The sequence below is a fragment of the Aulonocara stuartgranti genome, assembly GCF_965226115.1.
Source record: "Aulonocara stuartgranti genome assembly, chromosome: 22".
Taxonomy (NCBI): domain Eukaryota; kingdom Metazoa; phylum Chordata; class Actinopteri; order Cichliformes; family Cichlidae; genus Aulonocara; species Aulonocara stuartgranti.
The window spans coordinates 32485440-32506825 of NC_138957.1; the positions used below are offsets into that span (position 1 = coordinate 32485440).

Sequence of the window (21386 nt, forward strand, 5' to 3'; positions counted from 1 at the left end):
AATATTTGCAGAATTTAAACCAGGAAGCAGCACAGGTCAAAAGAAAAAGAAAACCCAAGACAAACAAACAAACAAAAAAGACTTGCATTATAGCTCTCATAGTATACTGAGGTTCTTAATGTGTCAAGATCTGTGCTGTGTAACGTAGCCTTTTTTTGGCCTTTAACAAACACAAGCCCAGGCGAATGGCCCAAACGAAAAACGATGAGTTTTCACAAAAACACTGATCTAGTCTTTTTGACCATAAGCCTCTTTATAGCATAACCTCTGGAATAGTTGGATTAAACATTTGTTTACCAGTCAGTGGAAGGTGAACACGCCTCAAATACTCAGCATGTAACAGAAACCAGGAAATATTTTCAGACTGAACAAACCTGTAAAACCATTTCTGACTTCTTTACTTTAACTCAACTCTAACCACGATGAAGAATCTAATAATGCTCCTTTTGCTTTTTCACATTGGATCTACAGGTAAGATTATGATCATCTCAAGAAATACAATTTTGAATTTACTCAACAAAACTATTCTAAATAGAATAAATAATGGTTTACAACAACTAAACTCTGATAACTTTACCAAGTATCCCTTTAGCAAAATAGAAAAGTCACATGTACTCACATGTAATGTCAGACTGTTGTTTTAATTGTATTAACTGTGTCTGTCCTACAGTCAAACACTCCTTGAAGATTTTTTTCATGTTATCTTCTGGAGTTCCAAACACCCCAGATTATGTGGCAGCAGGAGAGCTTGGGGGAATTTTAATAGCTTACTATGACAGCAACATGAAAACACTAGAACCCAGACAAGACTGGATAAGAGAGTCTATGGAAGATGATCCACGTCAATGGGAAACACTGATTAAGAACTGCAAACATTATAAACAGCTACTCACAGATGAAATTAGAAGTTTCAAGCAGTACTCAAACCAGACTGGAGGTATGATTCTAACATTTTTCCTATTTGTTATTCTTTTATTTGTTTATTTAAAATAAGATAAGACTTTATTGATCCCATGGTGGGTAAATCTGTGCGTTACCTCAGCTCAGGTACAGATAGCAGGAGAAAAACACAAACAAATAAAAAATAAAATACAAACAAATACAAAATAAGTAAGATAATACACTATATACAACGGAAGCATACACAGTATGTGGGGATAGGTTAATTGGATAATCCAAATTGCCACTAGGTTTGAATGTGCGAGTGAATGTGAGTGTGAATGGTTGTCTGTCTCTATGTGTTAGCCCTGCGACAGACTGGCGACCTGTCCAGGGTGTACCCTGCCTCTCGCCCTATGACAGCTGGGATAGGCTCCAGCACCCCCACGACCCTGAACAGGATAAGCGGAAGCGAATAGATAGAGAGATAGATACTAGATTAGATCAGAAAAATTCCCTTTGGAGTCTGAACCTTGAACCTTGAACTTTGAACCTTGACAATTTCTTTAAAACCTGTGACAGATGCTACAGAAGCTAGAATGAGTTGTAGTTTACTTCAGTCTCTGTCTCTCTTTCAGGTGTTCATATTATCCAGGAGATTATGGGCTGTGAACAGGATGATGAGACGAAACAGACTGTTGCTTTTAAACTTTATGGATATAATGGGGAAGACTTCATTAGATTTGACATAGAAACAGAGAAATGGATCACTTCAAACCCTCTGGCTAAAACCACCAAACAGGAGTGGGATAGAAAAACAGCCAGTAATGGAGTTTGGAAGAACTTCCTCACAACAGTGTGCCCTGACATGATGAAGATGTATTTTAATGATGCAAAGAGTTTTTTGGATAGAAAAGGTAGAGTGAAATTTGAATTTACATTCTATTGACAAACATTCCTAGTGAGTAATTTCTGGTTAGGAATTGTTCTGCATTAACATACCAACACTTTTAGGTATGTTGCATTTGCACTACTTTATATCCTAATGGTTAGTTCAATATCATCATGTTCTCCCAGGCACACTGCTCATGTTCTATCATGTTCTCTTCAGTTAGATGTAGAACTGAAGTACATTAAAGTCCAAACAGAGAATTCACAACAGAGTTCAAAAACTTTCTGAGCTCCAGAGGCTGGTTAAACAGGCAAAAATAAGCAGACTACAGATCAAGGAGAAGTTTACAAGCTCAAACTCAGACCAGAGGCACAGATGACCTGATAAACTGTCACATGTAACTAGTTACCAAATACAAAAAAACAACAACTAAGAAATAGCTGTACTGACATTCCTTTACATTTACTTTTACTTGTGTACTTTTTGACACCTTAAAAAATATCTAGTTGGTGGAACTTTTGGTGTTGGTGGAGTTTTTAGCATCATCTGCAAAGAGACATTACTTGTAAACTACTGGGGAAGGACTTTCTTCTTTCGTCACTGTAGTACGCAGCATTGTTAGCAACTCAGTTAATTCTGTGATATCACAATGAAAAAGGATTTGGCATCAAATGGTGGCCATGACTCATTTACAAAGTTTAAAAAGATGTATTAGTATTTTTTAAAAATATCTTTCTTTGCAGTTCCTCCCTCAGTGTCTCTCCTCCAGATGACTCCCTCCTCCCCAGTCACCTGCCACGCTACAGGTTTCTATCCTAATAAAATCATGATGTTCTGGAGGAAAGATGGAGAGGAGATCCATGAACATGTGAAGAAAGGAGAGATTTTCCACAACCATGATGGGACGTTCCAGTTGAGTGTTAACATGAATGTTTCATCAGTGCCAGGTGAAGACTGGACGAGCTACAGCTGTGTGTTTCAGTTCTCTGGTGTCGAGGACAACATCGTCACCAAACTGAACAAATCAGTGATCCGGACCAACTGGGGCAAAAATGAAAATCGAACTGACAAAAGTGAGAAACACAGTGCTGTGCTCTGATTGTGCTTTTAGAATAACGGAAATAAAATGACTGTTTATTGACTGTATTATCATTATATATACTAGCAAAAAGTCAGTGGAAAAAGAGAGCAAGTCTGTGCAGCCAACAATGCTGCATATAATGTTGACCAATTGTTAAATTGGTTAATCTGAACTTGACATTTACTTAGCAAAGAAGTGGCTTTTTCAAATCTTTGACCTGATAATTGGAAAAAAAACCCTTTCATTATTTCAAATTTTCATTATTGTTTTTATTAGAGCCAAAAGTTTTTGTAAGTTGTGCTAGCACTGATTAAGGTTGGGTTTGTTTTCATAGAGAAAATAATCTATAAGCCATAAAAGGTTAAATCAACAGTCTAACATTTTTTAGATATGCTGTGAAGTATGTAGTAAATGCTATATATTTGTACATACATATTTGTACATAAATACATCATTCATCTACTGCCACATAGATCACACTACCATTGCATTAATAATCAGTGTGATAACAGGGAGGATGCACTGTATATACATTATGATCTGATTATCTTTTACTCTTTTTTTTCCTGAGCAGAGAGGCCCGTGATGATCCCCGTCACTGCTGCTGTGGTTGTTCCTATTCTTCTCATCCTTGTTGGTGGAGTTGGATTTGTTGTTTACAAAAGGAAGAAAGACAAGAGATGTAAAAGAGGTGAGCTGATATTCATATAAAGACTGGAAAACTGAATCTAATTCTGCAGTACGTTAAAACATGGGGGAAGCGATAAGAGCAGCACAAGACTCAGTATCACATTCAGTATGGTTTTTCAAAATGTAAAAGCTTTGTTACCTGGATTATATTTTTCAGAAAACATCCCTATGTCTCGTAAGTATAACATTTTATTTTCTTACTTTCTTTCTCTCTTGACATGGATGAGGATGGTCTGCCAATTTTTGTCATTTTCAGTCTCTTTTTTTCTTTTCTTTACTTTTTCTCTTTTACATTTTTCATTGTTATACATACAGTTTTTGTTTTATGATCAGATCAGTTTTGACCGTGTTTTATTTGTGAATGCTGGCAGCATCATGGCCTGTTAGAGCAGCGGAGTCGTGAGGAGATGAAGGTCTCTGAAGTGTAGTTACAGTAGAAGAGGTTGTTGGCAGCAGTAGGAAAGCAGGTAGGCTGTGAGAACCTTGGGTTTGCCTTGAGTATGAATAAAGCAGTTGTCATTACCACCCTGGATTAATGCTCTCATGGTGCCAAAAAAGGTTAATCTGCCAAAAACTGATTTTCAATGTTTCCATGTGTTTTTTTTATGTGTAATGTTGTTACTTATATTGGTAAATAGAATTTTTGGCCACTAGAAATTTGTTTGTAGAACTATTGTTATATTTGTTGCAATTTCTGCTGCCCTCTTAGCCAGATCACTATTAAAAGACATTTATAATGTAAACGATATTTTTCCATGAATAAATTAAGGTTATATAAAAGTCCATCCATCTATATTTGATAGCATTTATGAGGAATATATTTGACGCATGTTTCACAAAAGTTGCAAAAACCACAAATCATTTTTTGGCAGATGATCACGTCACTGCTGTCAGTGCCAGTCACTAGGGTAGAAATTTCTAATGCACCACCTTTAATTGAAAATTAAGCTTTGGAAAGTTGTAAGCAATTAAAAAGAACTGGGAAGGGCTAGTACTGACAATAGAGAAGAAACTATCAGAGTGGAAATAGTTGTCAGTCAGATATCTTATAGAGGCAGGGTCCTAATAGTTAATAAGGTGTCCTCCTCCTTGTGGCTTGTGGCTGCTGTTTTTCCTCAGCTGATTGTTTCCATGAACACTGAAGAGCTGAAAGGGGAAGGGAAGTTGCTGTTAGTGAGTACTCCACACCTGGAACAGTTTAGTCAGCTGCACAGTGAAGCCTTGCTCATGGCTGTGTGAAGGTGAGGAATTTTGAGTCTTTAAGGGACACTGCAGTGCATCAGTGGAAGGAGGCTTTAACAGTTATCACAAGCTTTCAGGTGGAGGCTCTTTTATAAGACCCTTCCAAATAGACCAGGAGATTTACAGTGGAGGAGAGTCCATGTTGCCCTGCCAACAAACTGTTTCCTGGCCCAGCTAAGAACACACCAAGGGGAGGGTTGTCCTTTTCAGTGGGTTGTCTGAAACTGTGTTATATGTTTTCCTGCAATGTTCCAGACTTAGGAGTGTTTTTGAACTTCTTAGGTTTCTGTGTGATACGCTTGGGGAGGATTCTTCTGTTCAGACTTTTATTCTCGGACCAGTTGCAGTTTTGGTTAATTTTCTTTTTGGTCAGGCCAAGTTGGCCATTTGGCTAACCAGGAAGAATAAGCTGAAGGGTGGTGTCCAGGTGGATATTGGTGTAAGCTTGGCTAAGGGCCCATGATATACATCCTGAGTTTAGGAATAATGTGGAGGTCTTTCTGAATAAATGGGGTTTAGATGGACCATTTGTACATTCATTACTGATGATGTAATTTTTTTCTTTCTTTTTATTAGTGGGTTTATTTTTTTCTTTCTTACCTTCCTTTTATGATGTGTTTGTGAAGAAACATGCAGTTCACACAGTACTTGTTATTTTGTACATAAAATCCAGTCCAGATGACTAACAGTGTGTTTTGGGCCTTACAGCTCCTAACAGCATCTCTGAACTGACTGAGAAACTGAATCCAGAGACCAAATAGAAAAACAGAGGACAGAGATTTCTTCACTTTTAAACTGAAGAAGTCCCAGGAAGAAAAATCCAAACAGTGTTGTATGCATGTTGTTTAAAAAATGTGATTTTGAATGTGCATATTTTCAACTTTTGTGGAAGATAATTTCTGTTTAATATTTGAAGAAATTTCCATTGTTTATTAGCTTTTTAAAAAAAAAATAAAAATAAAAAATAAAAATCTGAGCATCATTCTCACAGTTTGTACATTTAAAAGAAAAAAGGAACTGCTTCACCTGTTTTGTTCATTTTATATTTTTCTTCCTCATATTTTGCAAGACAAAACATCTGTACAACTTCTGCTTTGAAATATAGACTTTTACATTTTTAATGCAGTTGTGATTTAAGGGTGAAGACGTTGTTGTGAACCATTTGTTCTTTTTATGAACAGATCAGGAGCAGCTGTTATTCTTAACTTGCTGTTAAACATTTTGTAGTAGATATGATTTATTTGTTGTTTTTCAGAGCTACAGACACCCGTGTGCAGGTTAAATATGTTTCCTTAACTGGACTTTGGCATTTTTTTTTCTAGACGGAGAGAATAACAGTTAATGTTTTTGATGCTACTATTTATTACATGTGCATGTGTAAAAGAAAACTATACCCTCTCTTATTATTATTTTTGCTGTGGATTGTGAAGACAATACTAGACCATTAAGTCACATGAACACAGAAATCTAAAGTGTAATCATATAAATATTATATGGACATTAAATAATATATACATTTGTAATTCTAATGATGACTGTTATATAGATGAGAGAAGGAGAGACAGAAACTGGTGGGTGAGCTTCCTGCTCTCAACAGAAAATGTTATTTGCTCCATTAAGTGACTTCATCTGCACTATAACCAGTTACTCAAACACACTGCCATAAGGAAAATAGCTACTGTAAAAAGAAAAGCTAGAAAAACACATTTAGTAATTACATGTGATCTATTTCTTAAACCTTATTTTATTCTTTCCCCTTTTTATTCCCACTGACTCTTCTGGTGCAAATATCTCATAGAATAGAATAAAATAGACTTGTCCTTTATTTCGATTGTACATGTACAACAAAATTATCAAAAACAACAAGAGGCAGGTTCACTATAACCAAAACTCCAGACTCAAACATCATATTACAAGTTAGAGTTCAAAGTTCAGAGGATGCAGCAGACGATTATGTGCATGAAATGGACTGTTATGATCAGAATTGGTCAGAATTAGCCCAAATGTTACTTTTTTCTCAAGGAAAGCATGTTTAGTCTTTTCATTTAAATATGTATTTGTAAGTATATAATTAATTTATATATTAATATCATTAGAATTAAACCTGAGGTTGCTTATAGCTTTGACTGACAGACCTGATGACACAAATGCCAAAAAAGCTTAAAAATTAACCAAACAGATCTAAACTATGAGGGCTGTGAGAAAGGCTGGCAAAAAAATTAAAAAAAAATGTGTGTTTTTTTTACAGTAAACACAGCAGTCCTTTCTCAATATATTTTATTTTATAAATTGAGCTGCTTTAGCAACATGAAAGTTAACAGGTGGGGAATGTCGTTCGCTATAGTCACAGCTTGTTTTTAACGATCTCAATATTTTATCTTGTCTTGTTTCTCCAAAACGCGTGTTGATCACCATTATTGACAGTCTGGTATAATAAGTAGCTTTGTTTGGAATTGTTCACGGCTTGTCTGCTTCATTGTTTCACAGAATAGTATTATCAAGGTGCAGCAATAGCTAAATTGGCCAGCAGGTGTCACTGCAGATATGGTTTCAGATTGTTTCGAAACCAAAATGATTCAAACATATTTGAGCCCTCATCCATCTAAAACCAGCTTGTTCTTCTAGAGTGGTTCCCTGGTTAAACAGACTAATTTCAATCATTCATGAAGTCAATCTTACATTATGTTTCAAAGCTAACATCATGAAATCACGAATTAACTGTGTCAGTCATCAAATCATATAGCAGTGACTCATGCATAGTTCACTGCAATCTCTGTTTTCTTTCTTTCTCTTGTCAGGTTTCCATAATTTTACAGAGGAGAAGTGGCTGTGAATAGGATCAAAATACTGATGAGATGACTGGCTTTTCACAGTGTGGTTATAATGGAGAAGACTTTCTTGACATGGCTCTGAAGACACTGACGTGGATCCCAATGAAGTCAGAAGCTGCCATTTTTAAACCAAGATCTGACGCTGACTGAGCTTTAAATAAATACAATGAAATCATGCTCGCTAAGAGTTGTCCAGAGTTCCAAATGTGTAAACAGGTAGAATAACATGATGCTTTCTTAGGATACAGTAGTGATTTTTTATGTGTATTTATTTATTTAATTTTTTTTCTAATATTGATTTTCTTTTAAAAGAGGTAAAATGTACAGGCTATATCTCATTTAATGTTTTTAATCTTCAGGTTGATCCAATTCTGGGTCGACCCACTGAAACTGATTTAGGTGATTTTTGGTGGAAAAAATGTCCAGGCTCAGGCTCTAAATTTTAGATACTGTGTCTTTCAATTTAATGACTGAATCTCAATCTGTGAACATGTTTTAACATGAAATGTTCAAAATAGACTGTCTGCAGGCTGCATTTAAAACTTTAAATACATTTGATTCAGTGTCAGAGTCCTAAAGTCATCTGAGCCTCATCGTCGCTCAAATTTTTAAATCATCTCCAAGATCCAACAATTGACAGGCATTTTTCATTCATTGTGAACGATTTTAATGAGACAAATGATTGATCAGTGATCAATGCGTAACATACAGTAAATGATTTCATGGCAAGAAAACTAAGATTCTGTCATTTGAATTAATGTCCACAGAGTCACAGAGTTAGAAAGATGGAGACTACTCAGATTTTCTGAGCTCATAATAAATCTATAACATAATTGCTGTGCTTATTGACAACTGATTGATTGTAAAAGCATTCATAAGTATACAAATTAGTAAAGTAACATTTAACTGGAATTTCAGTGTTTGTAAAAACGTGAACTTCTGCACAGTAACTTGCTCCTCTGCTCGTTGGTAGTGACTTTATGAATGAGGAAATGGATTCGATTGTAAGTCAGCTGGTTCAGGTGCAGCAGGAAGGGAGGAGTCAGAGAGAAACTCAAAGTTTATTGATGAAAATCTGCTAGCAAGCAGTTTAGGTTCAGAGTCTGTTACCAGGGTAACTGCTAAGCTGCAGCTGACAGCTGAGCTTTCCAACAGAGGAGGAAAGTTCAACCAGCAGATAAAAATTAGTGGAAGGTACACAGATATATTTTAGTAAGCCCAGGCTGCTTAACACCACTGTCTAGTGGTGACATATAGGCTGATTTGGCAGAAACACAATAATACTTATGGAGAAGATGAAACATTAGAACATGTTTTATTACCGTTTCAAAACCTCAGGAGAGTGAAAGTTAAAATGGATTTTAACACTGAGAGCTTTATGAACTAATAGGAGGATCATAAAAGTAAACTGAAAGTAAATTGAACTGGGAGCCAATGAAGTGACTTCAGTGCTGCTTAAATATGTTTAATTTCCTATGTTTGTTTAAGGAGACTGCTTTAAGGAGGCTGAACTATTTTTTCTTCTTGAGGTAAGGCACCACTCCCTACCAGTTGGTTAACAGCAAGCAGAAAAGCCTGTTTGGTAGGATTTGTATGCAAGAAAGAAAAGGAGGAAGACGCACTATGATATTCACTTCAGCTAATGACACAGAACCTGAAGTCTCTTAATGTTCGAACAATGATAAATATAACTCTAAGAAAACGCTACTTCCAGATGAAGAGAGTCAACTTTTCAGATAACATTGAGAAATCATGAAGTTATTTTTGTTGATTGCCTTTTGCCACGGTTTATTTGCAGGTAAGACAAACCTTTTAATCTTTATACTCTATCACAGTCTCATTTGAACTAAAGCAACATTTTTGTTTTGGTTAATGTTTCAGAGTGTAGAGAGAGGAAGTGCATTTTCTAGGATTTACAATACTTGTTTTGAGAGAATCACATCTATTTTCACATTAAAAAGTATTTTAACTTTCATCTAAGACATGTCATTGTTATCTAAGACTGGACACAATAATCTTTAATAACACAAGATTGTGTTCTTATAACTTTCTCAAACCCTCTCTGTTTTAATCTCACACAGCTCTCAGTTAGTTTATTCTGTCTTTATTTTGCTACATTGCAAGGGCAAACATCTCACATTTATATAATGTTGTTCTAGTCTTACTGAGCACTCAAAGAACTTTTAACAAGAATTCACATTTTAGCCATACATTCATGTAGCATTTTGTCTGTGTCACATCCATGGACGGTTTAAAATCACCAGTTAATCTAATATGCATTTCTTTGGACTAGAAGTAAAGTTAGGATTGGTTAGCTGGCGTATCCACAGGAAACCCAAACAGGCCCAAGTGAAGACATGCAGACAGAAAGGCCCTCTGCTGGGATTTTAGCTGGTAACCTTTCTGCTGTGAGGGGACAGCACTGACCAATGTACCACCATGCTGAACTATTTGACCCAAACTTTATGTTAGTGTTAAAAAAAGTGTTTCATCTCACATATAAACTGTTAAAGAGGTTTAGTAAAGAATATTGATATTACTATTATTTGTTTAGACACATTTATTTTGAATAGATTTTGGTCATTCTTAATCACTTTCAGCTGGTTTCAAACAAATGCAAAGCAGATCAGCAGGATCACACAACTTTATCAAGTTAATATTAAAAAGTTACAGACTCCTGCTACAGATTCATATTATGTCATTTGTTACTGCAAATTATGAATATTTTAACACAATCAAACTGAATGCACCACATTTCTGAAATTGTTTTCATGTTTAATTGTTGTAATTATTAAAAGTATAAACATTTTTTTGTTTCACAGTGAAACACTCACTGAAGAATTTGGTCACCGGATCCTATGGCATTCCAATCATCCCAGATTTTGTGGGTGTGTTGTTAGTTGATGACATTCAGACAGGTTACTGTGACAGCAGTCAGAAAACATTCAAAATACAACACGACTGGGCAGAGAAAATATTAGATAATGACCCACAGCAGAAGGGCTACTACAATATTAAATGTTTTGAAGATGAACCAAACAAGTTCAGACAGCTGATTTCTAGTTTAAAGGGGGGAAGTGAAGGTACAGTATTTTTTTATACTTTATCTTTGATGGTTATAAATATAAAGTTATAGAAAAAATGAATCATGTAAAAATATTTTTAAATCATTGAAGATTTACATTTTTTTTTCTTCTTGACTAAAACCAGTATCCATCAAGACTTTTGCACAGTACTGTTTATTGAAATCCCTATTTGTCTCTCCTCAGGTGTCCACATTTTACAGAGGATAGATGGCTGTGAATTGGATGAAAATACTGGAGAAGTGGCTGGTGTGTTACAGTATGGTCATAATGGAGAAGACTTTCTTAAATTTGATCTAAAAACTCTGAAATGGATCGCACAGAAACCAGAGGCTGAAAGTATCCAACAGAAATGGAACGCTGATGTAGCTAAAAATAATTATTATAAAAGTTCGCTCACTGGGATTTGTCCTCAGTGGCTGAAGAAGTACTTGGACGCTGGGAAAAGCAGCCTGCAAAGAAGAGGTAGATTCACATGACCTGATGCATTTTTCATGGATGTAGAAGAGTTTGTATGTTATGCTGTATTTTATTTCTGAATAATACAGTGACCTTTGAAAAAAGAATATGGCATAGTATTTAGGCTGCCTTTTTATCTAACGCCTTTAAAAAACCTAAATGTCCTTCTTTCAACTTGATTTTCATATTCTAGCTGTGTGCCAGGTCTCTCTATGTGCTGAAGGTGATACATTTTAGGAATTAAAAGAACTTTACTTGCAAAGTAGACTAATTTATTTATTGTTATAGTCATGAAACAGTTTTCTTGATATCTTCTTATGAAGGCTCTCAGGCTTATCAGGCTTATTCCTCACCTGCTTTTAATCTGTTTTCAATTCCCACCCCCCCTTTCTGAAGAACATCCTTCAGTGTCTCTCCTCCAGAAGACTCCTTCATCTCCAGTCAGCTGCCACGCTACAGGTTTCTACCCTGACAGAGCCGTGATGTTCTGGAGGAAAGATGGACAGAAGGTTCATGAAGGTGTGGATCCTGGAGAGATCCTCTCCAACAATGATGAAACCTTCCAGATGAGTGTTGATCTGAATGTTTCATCACCTGAAGACTGGAGCAGATACGAGTGTGTGTTTCAGCTCTCTGGTCGTGATGAACACATTGTCACCAAACTGGATAAAACAGTAATCAGAACAAACTGGGAGGAGAAAAATGGTGAGATAAAAACAGCTGATTAATTTTGTTTTTTGATTCTCTGTACTGTCTATAATGTGATGTTTGGATTTTTTGCTCTGTTTTTTGTTCTGACCCAAAGAAGAATAGCTGCTACTTTATGTGTTTGATTCCAAAAATATTGTTCAAAAAACACATAAAAGTCTCTGTTTTAAATTTAAAATTAAATTAACTATTTACACACAACTATTTTAAATTCAGCTCAATTCAATTGTATTTATACAGCACAAAATCGAAACAACAGTCACCTCACTGTTTATATTGTAAGGTAGACCCTACAATGATCCATACAGAGAAAAACCCAACAATCATATGACCCCCTATGAGCAAGCACTTTTGCAACAGTGGGAAGGAAAAACTCCCTTTTAACAGGAAGAAACCTCCGGCAGAACCAGGCTCAGGGAGGGGCGGAGCCATCTGCTGTGATTGGTTGGGGTGAGAGAAGGAAGACAGGATAAAGACATGCTGTGGAAGAGAGACAGAGATTAATAACAAGTACAATTCAATGCAGAGAGGTCTATTAACACATTATCCTTGGCCTTACAGCTGGGGAACTGTTATTGAATACAAATATTTTATTCTGAATATTTTATTGTTAAAATGTGTAATATTAGTGTCACCTGTACAACCACATAACTAAAGCCTCAAATAGATATTATATAAATATGCTACTGGATCTACATCCTACACTGCCATGGGTTTTATAGAGTAACTAGATTAGCACTACAGAATGAAGGAATTTCTGTTAACCTGCTCCATTTTACTTGTTTTTTACTGAACAGACAAGCACATCATTGTTGCCGTGGTTGTTCCTGTTCTACTTGTTCTTGTTCTTCTCATCCTCTGTGCTGTTGGAGTTGATGTTTATAGAAGGAGGAGAGGTGAGTTATTCAAATAAGCTGACCTGATGCTCTAGACATCAAAACTGAACTTGTTTGAAATTTCAAAATTATTTGCACTTCTTTTTTATTTTACAAGTACAAGACAACAGGTCTTGTAATTAAACTACTTTTCTTTTATACTCTGGCTTTTAACTTGGCAAAAAACAATGACTAATGCCTGCTGAATAGTTTTAGTTTTTTTAAATGGATCAAGACAGTGTATCAACCAAAAATCCAGAAAAAAACACATTACAAATTTATAACTTGATTCAGCAAAATACAAAATAGTAATTGGTGGAGAAACCTGAGTTGTCAACACCAGGTTTACACACATCTCAGCCCACTCCACTTTACAGAAACTCTCTAAATCCTTCTGGTTTCTTGGCTGCTTCTTCAGCTTCAGCTCCCTCCACAGATTCAGTTCTGCAGACTGGCTATGCCACTCCATGACCATAATGTGCTTATTCTTTACTCACTCATTTGTTACCTTGGTGTTATGTTTTGTGTTATTGCTATGCTGGAAGATGCACCCGTGGCCCATATTCAGTGTTCTGAGTGAGGGAAAGAGGTTCTTGTCCAAGATTTTATGGTACACAACCATGTCCATTGGCACTCAGTGCAGTGATGTCCTGTATATATAGTAGAAACGCAACCCGAAATTTGTTGGGGATGGTGTGTTCTTTGAGTTATACTCAGCATTTCTCTTTCTCCAAAAATGGAAGGTGGAGTGATGCCAAAGAGTCTGATTTTGATTTCATCTGATCACAGCACTTTCTCCCAAGGTTTCTCTGAATCATCACGTGCCCTCTTGTTTGAATGAGTTTCCTGTCACCATAAACGCACACCTATGTACACAAAAAACCTCGTATAGAGACAGACCCCTCACACACAGCATAGACACAAAACACACACATCACATATAAAAATTTCCATCTTTTGGCACATGTACAGGGCCAACAAATGGTGTAAATTTCTGTAATTACAACAAGAACCTAATGTGCACAGTTCAAGATTAGGATGTCACAAGGCTGTGCAGGCACGAAGGAAATGGACCCAATATGCAGACTCCAGCACACAAAATATAAACTCAAAAATGGCTTTAATGCTGACCAGGAGAATACTAACCGAACAGATGATACAAATAAACTAGGCAGGTTGACAGACGGAACACACAGTGATATATGAGGGTGACTATTGTTATAGTGCAATAACGAGCACTGGAACAAGAGGGAACGAGGAACAGGTGGAAACACAGCTGGAACTGGGAGGAGGTTGAGATAAGGAGACCCCCAACAAGAGGAGACTATCGTAAACATGACCATATGTGGTATCACATGTGGAGCAGCAGCAGGTATAAATGTAAATGTGGACAGGTTGTCTCTTTCGTCTGAATCTCAAGTACGGAGGAGATAAGACCCACGTGTGAATAAATATCTCAAACCAACTGACAACTATCTTTTTCATTGTCTCCTTCCACAACTAGACCACCATCATTACACCTCTATAACAGCAGAACCTTGCAGGTGCTGCAAGATTCCGGTTCATTATGGTGTTGTGCATTACCAGGTGTGTCCTTGTTGACTGCAGTCCTAATTGCCTTCAGGTCATTATACAACTCCTGTATAGTTTTGGGATAATCAGCCTTAACTCATAAAGCAAGATCTTGCATGGAGTTCCAGATCAAGGACAACTGATGATGATTTTATATTTTATATTTTTTTCATTTTCTGAATAATTAGACCAACACCTGTCACCTTCCCATCAAGCTTCTTGCTGATGGTTATTTAACTCATTCCAGCCTTGTGCAGGTCTACAATCTTGCCCTCAATGTCCTCTGAGAGAATTCTGCCTGGGGTGTAAGAAATCAATCACTTGTGCCACTCAATGACATGCAAATCAATGTATAACTTTTAGGTAATGTGTTTTCTTTTTCTGGATTTTTGGTTGATATTCTTTTTCTTTCCTGCAAAATAAAACTACAATAAAAAATTTGAGACTTTTAATTTCCGTGTAATTGATCAAATTCTTGCCCACACTGTACTGACACTTCCTGTTGATTTTTTTCTTTTAGTTTCAGGTGTCATCTACTAGATCTTCTTTGTAAGTAAAACTTAATTTATATTTTAATTATTATTAAATCAAGGGAACCAACCTCTAAATTAAAAAAAAGTGACTGATAAATACAACTCAATGGAATATAGAATTTAAATACACTACAAAGTCTTTCAGGTGTATCAAATTCACTAAAATGATGCAAAAAATATAGTTTCCTGCCACAAATATGAAGCTTTGCGTGATAATGGCTGTTTTCTCAACCAAACTGAATTGCTCATTCAAAAACCTTTTCAGTGAAGTTAAAATTATCGTCTAAATGGCAACAAGAATTCTCTCTCAGTCCATCTATTATTGTAAAATATAAACAATAAAATATCAATTCCTATATTTTTTTTAAATTATTGATTCTATGTTGCAGAGAGGAGGTCTCAGAAGAACAGAAAAAAGGAGCTCATGTGTGAAAAGTCTGTTTTGCCGGGTTGAAGATGGGCTTCTGATGTGCTGATGAACTCCAAGGTCCAGTTGCACATCCATAAGTCAAATCATACGATAGTCAGTCAGACACTCAGCTGTACTTCCTTAACTGTTCTGTTCCTGGCTCCCAAGTTAGGGACAGGTCACATCTAACCTAACATGCTCTAGAACAAGTTAGGCTAGAAGGCTCCGTTGGAGAATTGAGGTGCACGACTGGAACAGAAAGCGTCTCCTTTTCATCCATTTATTGTTTAGCTATTTATTTAAGATGAAAAAACTTTCTGCCCTTCACTGCTGTGTTTTTCATTAAGAAAATGCTATCTTGTCACAGTGTCATGTTGTGAATTTAAATATAAAACATATAATGAGCACAAAGGCTATTATAGGCAACTAAAACTAAACTAAAAGTGAAACTAGATGTAAAGAAAAAACCCAAACATTTTATCTAAATCAGTGTGAAATGATTTCACTGTACAGTCTTTATAATGTCATCCAGAGTTGGCTGTAGATTATACACCAAACATTTACAGTGTTTCAGGAAGTCAAAAAGATTAGTGGTACCAATAAAATTCAATTGTCAAAAGAATTTTGGACATAGATAGTATGGGTTTAGTGCTGCTCGGGCACTATGGAGTAACACCATATCACTTTTTTTTCCATGTGCGGAGATAAAATATTGATATTTGGCTTAATCAGAAAAACTTTAATTGTCACTTTAACCATATTATATGGAATAAAGCCAAAAAAACAAAATGAATGGTCAGAGCTGTCATTGTTAAATCTGAAGCCAGATTTATCAACTGTCAGCACCAGTTCAAACTCTTAGCATGAAGAAGCTGCTGTTGGGGTTTTTAAATATGCATTGTCTATTTTGTGGCTGAAAGCAGCAGGGGAAATAAAACAATACAAACACCTCTCAACCTGAGAACATGGAAGAATCTCTGGATACAGAGACTGCATAGAGAAAAACAGCAGCACAAGTAGTTTCTAAACACTGTATAAAAATTAAGTTTTTATACAGTGTAGGTGTTTAAAGTTGGGCTTTAAAGTTCATAAAAACACAACCTACTTGTAATGCTTTCAATTTAAGACTATTTCCTGCCTTCACTTCAGTTTACATTTTTTACATTGTGTGCTTCTGATTAACAAATGCAGCTAAGTGAGTTACCTCTTATGGGAAAACTGAAGTCTTTGGCATGTCTCAGATATAATTAAATTATACTAAAAATATGATTTACTACCATGAACATGAAGTGCACTTTCACTTTTGAAGAAATTCTACCAAGGATTTTTTATTTTAAATAAGCTTTGTGTGTCTTATTGCGTCTGTAAACACAATAGTTTAAAAAGCATGAAAAGTGGCAAAAAACCTTATAACTTAAAATATTCTCACAAGTGTCATCTTTATTGTCAACACACAGGAATACCCAACTACTTTAGGGTGCTTTAAAAGTCATAATAATGACATAGAGAGCTAGAGAGGGTTTTTTGTTGTTGTTGTTTTTTACTGCCTTTGTTTGTATTGACAACATATAGGCACATTGTGAATGATATACTGTGGCTCTGGCCTCTTCTGCGAGGACAAATAACATCGAACTTTCATAAAATGTATTTTATCTTTAAAATTGTGCATAAAATTCTGCTGCCTTAGTTTGTATTGGCAGATTTCTGTAAATATGTTGGTTTACACTATATGCAGTTCAAAAACCCAATATTTATTTAAAGGTTCTTTTCTTTGATTGCACATCTTCATCATACCACTGTAATTTTTAATTAGTCATTGGTTAAACCGACACTAGTGGAACCAGATATGAAATAAAGCTGATTTCAATCACCAATAACATTCCACTGACATGCATAACAGATTCAACAGAAATACTGAGCCTATGCACACTCTGACACACTCTGTAAGCGTTGCTTGTGAAATAAATAAATGTATTGCTCTTTATATTTGCACTAATTTCTCACTTTTCAATGAAGTTACTTTAACACTCCAATATCACAACATGACCCTTAATTTGGAAACTCTGAGACAGTGATTCTGTGTTCTGTAATGCTGATCTGAGTTTGTGTGTGTTTGTGTTTTGATGCCAGGACTAAGACGTGTAAATGCCTGAGTTGTTTGTAAGTCGGTGAGTTTCCAACTGTATCAGCTGCACAGGTCAAAACATGCATCTGCAAAAGCAAGGAGCAAGTTACAGACAAAAGCAAAAAATCTTGCTTGACTTGATTTATTTGAGTTGATCTTATTTTACAATCAATTGTATCTTCCTCACAGGTTAGAAACCTGGACATCTCAATCCCTTCTTGTTTCATTAGGTAGTTTTTAAAATCTTTGCTCTATGCTCTTGAGCAAGGCAATAAACCCTAATAATTCTCACAGTGCAGGAGAAGAAGTGCAATTAATAATGTAAATGATACAATTTTTGACCATGTTCTGTAGCACCTTCAATTTTGTTCCCTGTGGAGATGAGATAATGTGTAACAATCCAAACCCTCTGATTCTAGTTCTGTATCATGACACTCTAGACCGAAACAACATTAAAATGACAAACTGACAATAGAGACAACACCCCGTGGGGTTCTCATCTTCAATACCCTTCACTGAAAGATGCAGTGAATGACCTAACCATCATTAACAATATAGAACATGTGATTCATGATGCTGCAAAACCCATGACAGAGAAGTCATTTTTACATATTTATTGATTCTTATATTTCACCATCTGCTGCTGATCTCAGTAAATGTAAACGTTACCTCTATAACAAGATTTACAGATATGGGTAAAACAGGGTTGGCATGCTGTGGGGAAGTTGAAAATGTCATCATCAAAGCAGACTGTTTTCTTTGTTTTATCTACAACTGTAATGAAGCAGAGTATTTTTAACTTTTTTAAATATCACCATTTTGTGCTGCGGCATTATGAGATTATCTCCTATTAAATAATGAAGTTACATTGCACAGCTGGGAACACAGCACTGAGCAGAAGTGGTATTTAATTCTGGTTATGTGCTTAAGTTCTGAACTTTAGTGGAAGTTTTGATTTTTATAATTATTCTACAAATGTTGCATGACAGCAGTGACAAATAATACATACTCTAACAAGCTTCAGAGACTATAGGACCACTGGTTCCTGAATTATCTTGAACTGCAGGTGTTAGTCCTCCTCCTCCTCAAAGAATCTGCTGCAAGATTAACTGATTCGGGATCATGTGGGGAATCGGTTCATGTGTTACTATCAAACTCAGCGTTTACAGAGCAGACCCAGGTCTTCAAGATGTTTTTTTTTTTTTTTTAAATTTCAATTACTGTATTTTACATTTTTGGAGACCTCCTCCCCCACCACTGGATCCTCCTCTGTTTTCTTCTATTCAGGGCTAATGACGTTCTTCCTTTTAATGTAGAGAGTTTAGAGAGAGTCATCTTATTATTACACTTCTACTGATGACATAGATGTTTCTGTTCATCTGTTTTATCTTCTCATCTTTCACAAAAACAAAAAACACTGTGATGAAGGACGAAAGAATGTGGATGAACCACTGTTCATGTGAGGGTGAGTAAGTCAGCTGCACTTGATGTTTGGCTGACTGTTCTGTGCAAATGAGTGACTGGATCAGGTTTGTAAAAACAACGACGCCTACACACGCTCACACCGTTTTTATTTCACTTAAAGCACTCATAAAGCACTTCAACCGAAACACACTTTTTTATGCTATCCATATTCACTCTGTTATTTGATACATTGGTAAGCATTTTTTCTGCCTTGCCTACATGTCCATATGTCAGAGTTTGCTTTGGCAGCACTTGCTGTATATGGCAGAGAAGGTAAACTGAAACTATCGGGGACATTACACACACGCAAACTATGAACTGAGAAAAAAAAACTAAACAAACAGGAGACCTGCTGAAGAAAACTGGATGAAATAAATCTGTGAGCTCGATTAAGTCCGATCTTTATTTCTCAAAGATGTTCATGTCACTCTAAATGCCTGATAAATGAACAATTTAACAAAATTCATTTAAGCCAACTGAGCTCTTTTCCATCAGCTTGAGTTTCTTGGAGCACTGTCCCCTTAAAAAATATATGTATAGGATAGGATTGTCACAATCTGCGTGGCAAATCGTCTGGAGGAGGAGAATTTGGACCCAAACGCAGGCACGGACAATAGTGTAGATGTGATCAAATTTATTAACAATGAAAGGCAACATAAAAACCAAAGAGGAGCATTGCAGGGAACTATACTAACAAAAACCTAAACTGGGAACAGCTACAAAATAACAATGAAAAGAACAAAAACCTGCAACGAGAAACTTGAAACATGAAAACCTGAGCCATGAAATCTTGGAACATGGAGAAACACACAGCAGAAATACAGGGGTAGACACGCAGACTTAAATACACAGAGGGATAATGAGGGAATGAGACACAGAAGGGGAACACAGCTGGGAGGAATGAGACCTAACGAGACAGGAGGAGCAAAGCTAGAAACACAGACATCTGGGGTCCGTTCTTCGTACCTCGCTTACTACATCCAAGATCAAATCATCGCGCTAACTTTGAGCTCGCTATTCCGGTTCTCCGAACACACCTGTTGTTGAGCTGGATGAAGTAATGTGAGATCACTGGGTGGCTTAACAGGGGCTACGCATCGATAGTAGAAACATTGATCGGCAACCCTTTGATTGGTCGGCGAAAATGTCGAAGGAGCGCGCTCAGTATTTTTCGGCAGCAGAGCAAGAACTCTTGATTGAGGGATTTCAGGAGTTTCAGAGTTTAATTAAAACGCAAGGGAACACTGCAAAGGCTGCAAAAGCAAGGAGAGAGGGCAAATTAAACTCGTAAGTAATTTAATAATAAAAATAATAATGGATTGGATTTATATAGCGCTTTTCAAGGCCCCCAAAGCGCTTTACAATGCCACTATTCAGTCACTCTCACATTCACACACTGGTGGAGGCAGCTACGGTTGTAGCCACAGCTGCCCTGGGGCAGACTGACAGAAGCCAGGCTGCCATTTCGCGCCATTGGCCCCTCTGCCCAACACCAGTAGGCGGTAGGGTAAATTTATTATATTATATTATATTATATTATATTATATCCTCTTTCACATTAGAGCCACGACAGGACCCACTAGAACATGGGAACAAGTAAAAGTGAAATATAAGAATATTCTACAGAATGGTAATATTTATCACTTATATTGCTTTTCGTCTCTTGGAAAGAGACCCTGGAATAATCTGTTTGTTTGTTCATAACAGCAACCAAGAAAAGGGCAGAGCAAAAAAAAAGACAGGTGGTGGTCCTGCACCCCCTCGTCAACAAGTTGGTTAAGTAAATAATACCCTCACGGGAATATCGATATCTCTCTATGAGCACACTGTCGCGCTGAGCTAAAGGATCCTGTCTGTCCCGCAATATACGCTGAATTCTGAAAACTCTCCTTATCAATCTTGCACCTTCCACAATGGGTTGGTCGCGTATACGGACAGCCAGGACATGGCTGCGACAGGCTTCCCAAATCCACCTTCGCTTTTATAGCCGTGGTCTCTCATCTTGATTACACGAAGTAATTTACAATTACAACTCTAAAATATGAATTACATCTGAAATAATCAAATACATGAAATAGAATTATTAATAGTACATTTCCCTTTTTTTAGGAAATGACCTGTATGTATCTGTGTGAAATCAATAAAAGGATCAAGTGCTGCATTATCTTTAGTTACATTGATGTTATTTATTTATGGAAAAACAGTGGTCAAATATCTCTGTTGCTTTTGTATACATGAAGCGGACATACCTGAGTGGCCGTGATCTAATCTTGTTTACATAAAGTAAGCCTGCTCCCGAGCAGGTTTACGCTTACGGCTCTGTTGCTATGACAGCAAGTCCCGGATGAGCTTCGGAGAACCGAACGATCCAGGATCACGCGAAATCGTCAACAATCTAATCCAGCTAACTTACTTAGCGAGGTACGAAGAACGGACCCCAGACATGAAGATGAACCTTCAAAGTAAAACAGGAAACAAGACACACTTTACTAAGACATGGACTCGACAGGGTAAGACAGACTAGAAACTGAACTAAACCTGCA

At 36.5% G+C, this 21386-nt stretch overlaps 2 protein-coding genes across 4 annotated transcripts; both read left to right on the plus strand.

Annotated features, from left to right (window-relative positions):
- The first annotated feature begins 367 nt into the window (after positions 1 to 367).
- On the plus strand, positions 368 to 6223 carry LOC309699203 (zinc-alpha-2-glycoprotein-like). 3 transcript variants are annotated; one of them, XM_082522123.1, is made up of 7 exons: positions 368 to 471; positions 671 to 937; positions 1518 to 1796; positions 2515 to 2844; positions 3427 to 3543; positions 3700 to 3717; positions 5067 to 6223. In XM_082522123.1, the coding sequence occupies exons 1-7, from the start codon at positions 423 to 425 to the stop codon at positions 5177 to 5179; spliced, it is 1173 nt and encodes a 390-aa protein (XP_082378249.1). In that variant the 5' UTR covers positions 368 to 422; the 3' UTR covers positions 5180 to 6223. The 3 variants fall into 3 exon arrangements, with proteins under 3 accessions (XP_082378249.1, XP_082378250.1, XP_082378248.1); XM_082522124.1 differs by having other exon boundaries at positions 5493 to 6223; XM_082522122.1 differs by having other exon boundaries at positions 3700 to 5154.
- A 2969-nt stretch (positions 6224 to 9192) lies between these two features.
- LOC309699230 (major histocompatibility complex class I-related gene protein-like) lies at positions 9193 to 17851 on the plus strand. The gene is made up of 7 exons (XM_082522177.1): positions 9193 to 9413; positions 10438 to 10698; positions 10885 to 11163; positions 11554 to 11862; positions 12663 to 12761; positions 14833 to 14861; positions 15235 to 17851. Exons 1-6 carry the CDS (start codon positions 9368 to 9370, stop codon positions 14850 to 14852), a joined length of 1014 nt encoding a protein of 337 aa, XP_082378303.1. The 5' UTR covers positions 9193 to 9367; the 3' UTR covers positions 14853 to 14861; positions 15235 to 17851.
- The last annotated feature ends 3535 nt before the right edge of the window (positions 17852 to 21386 follow it).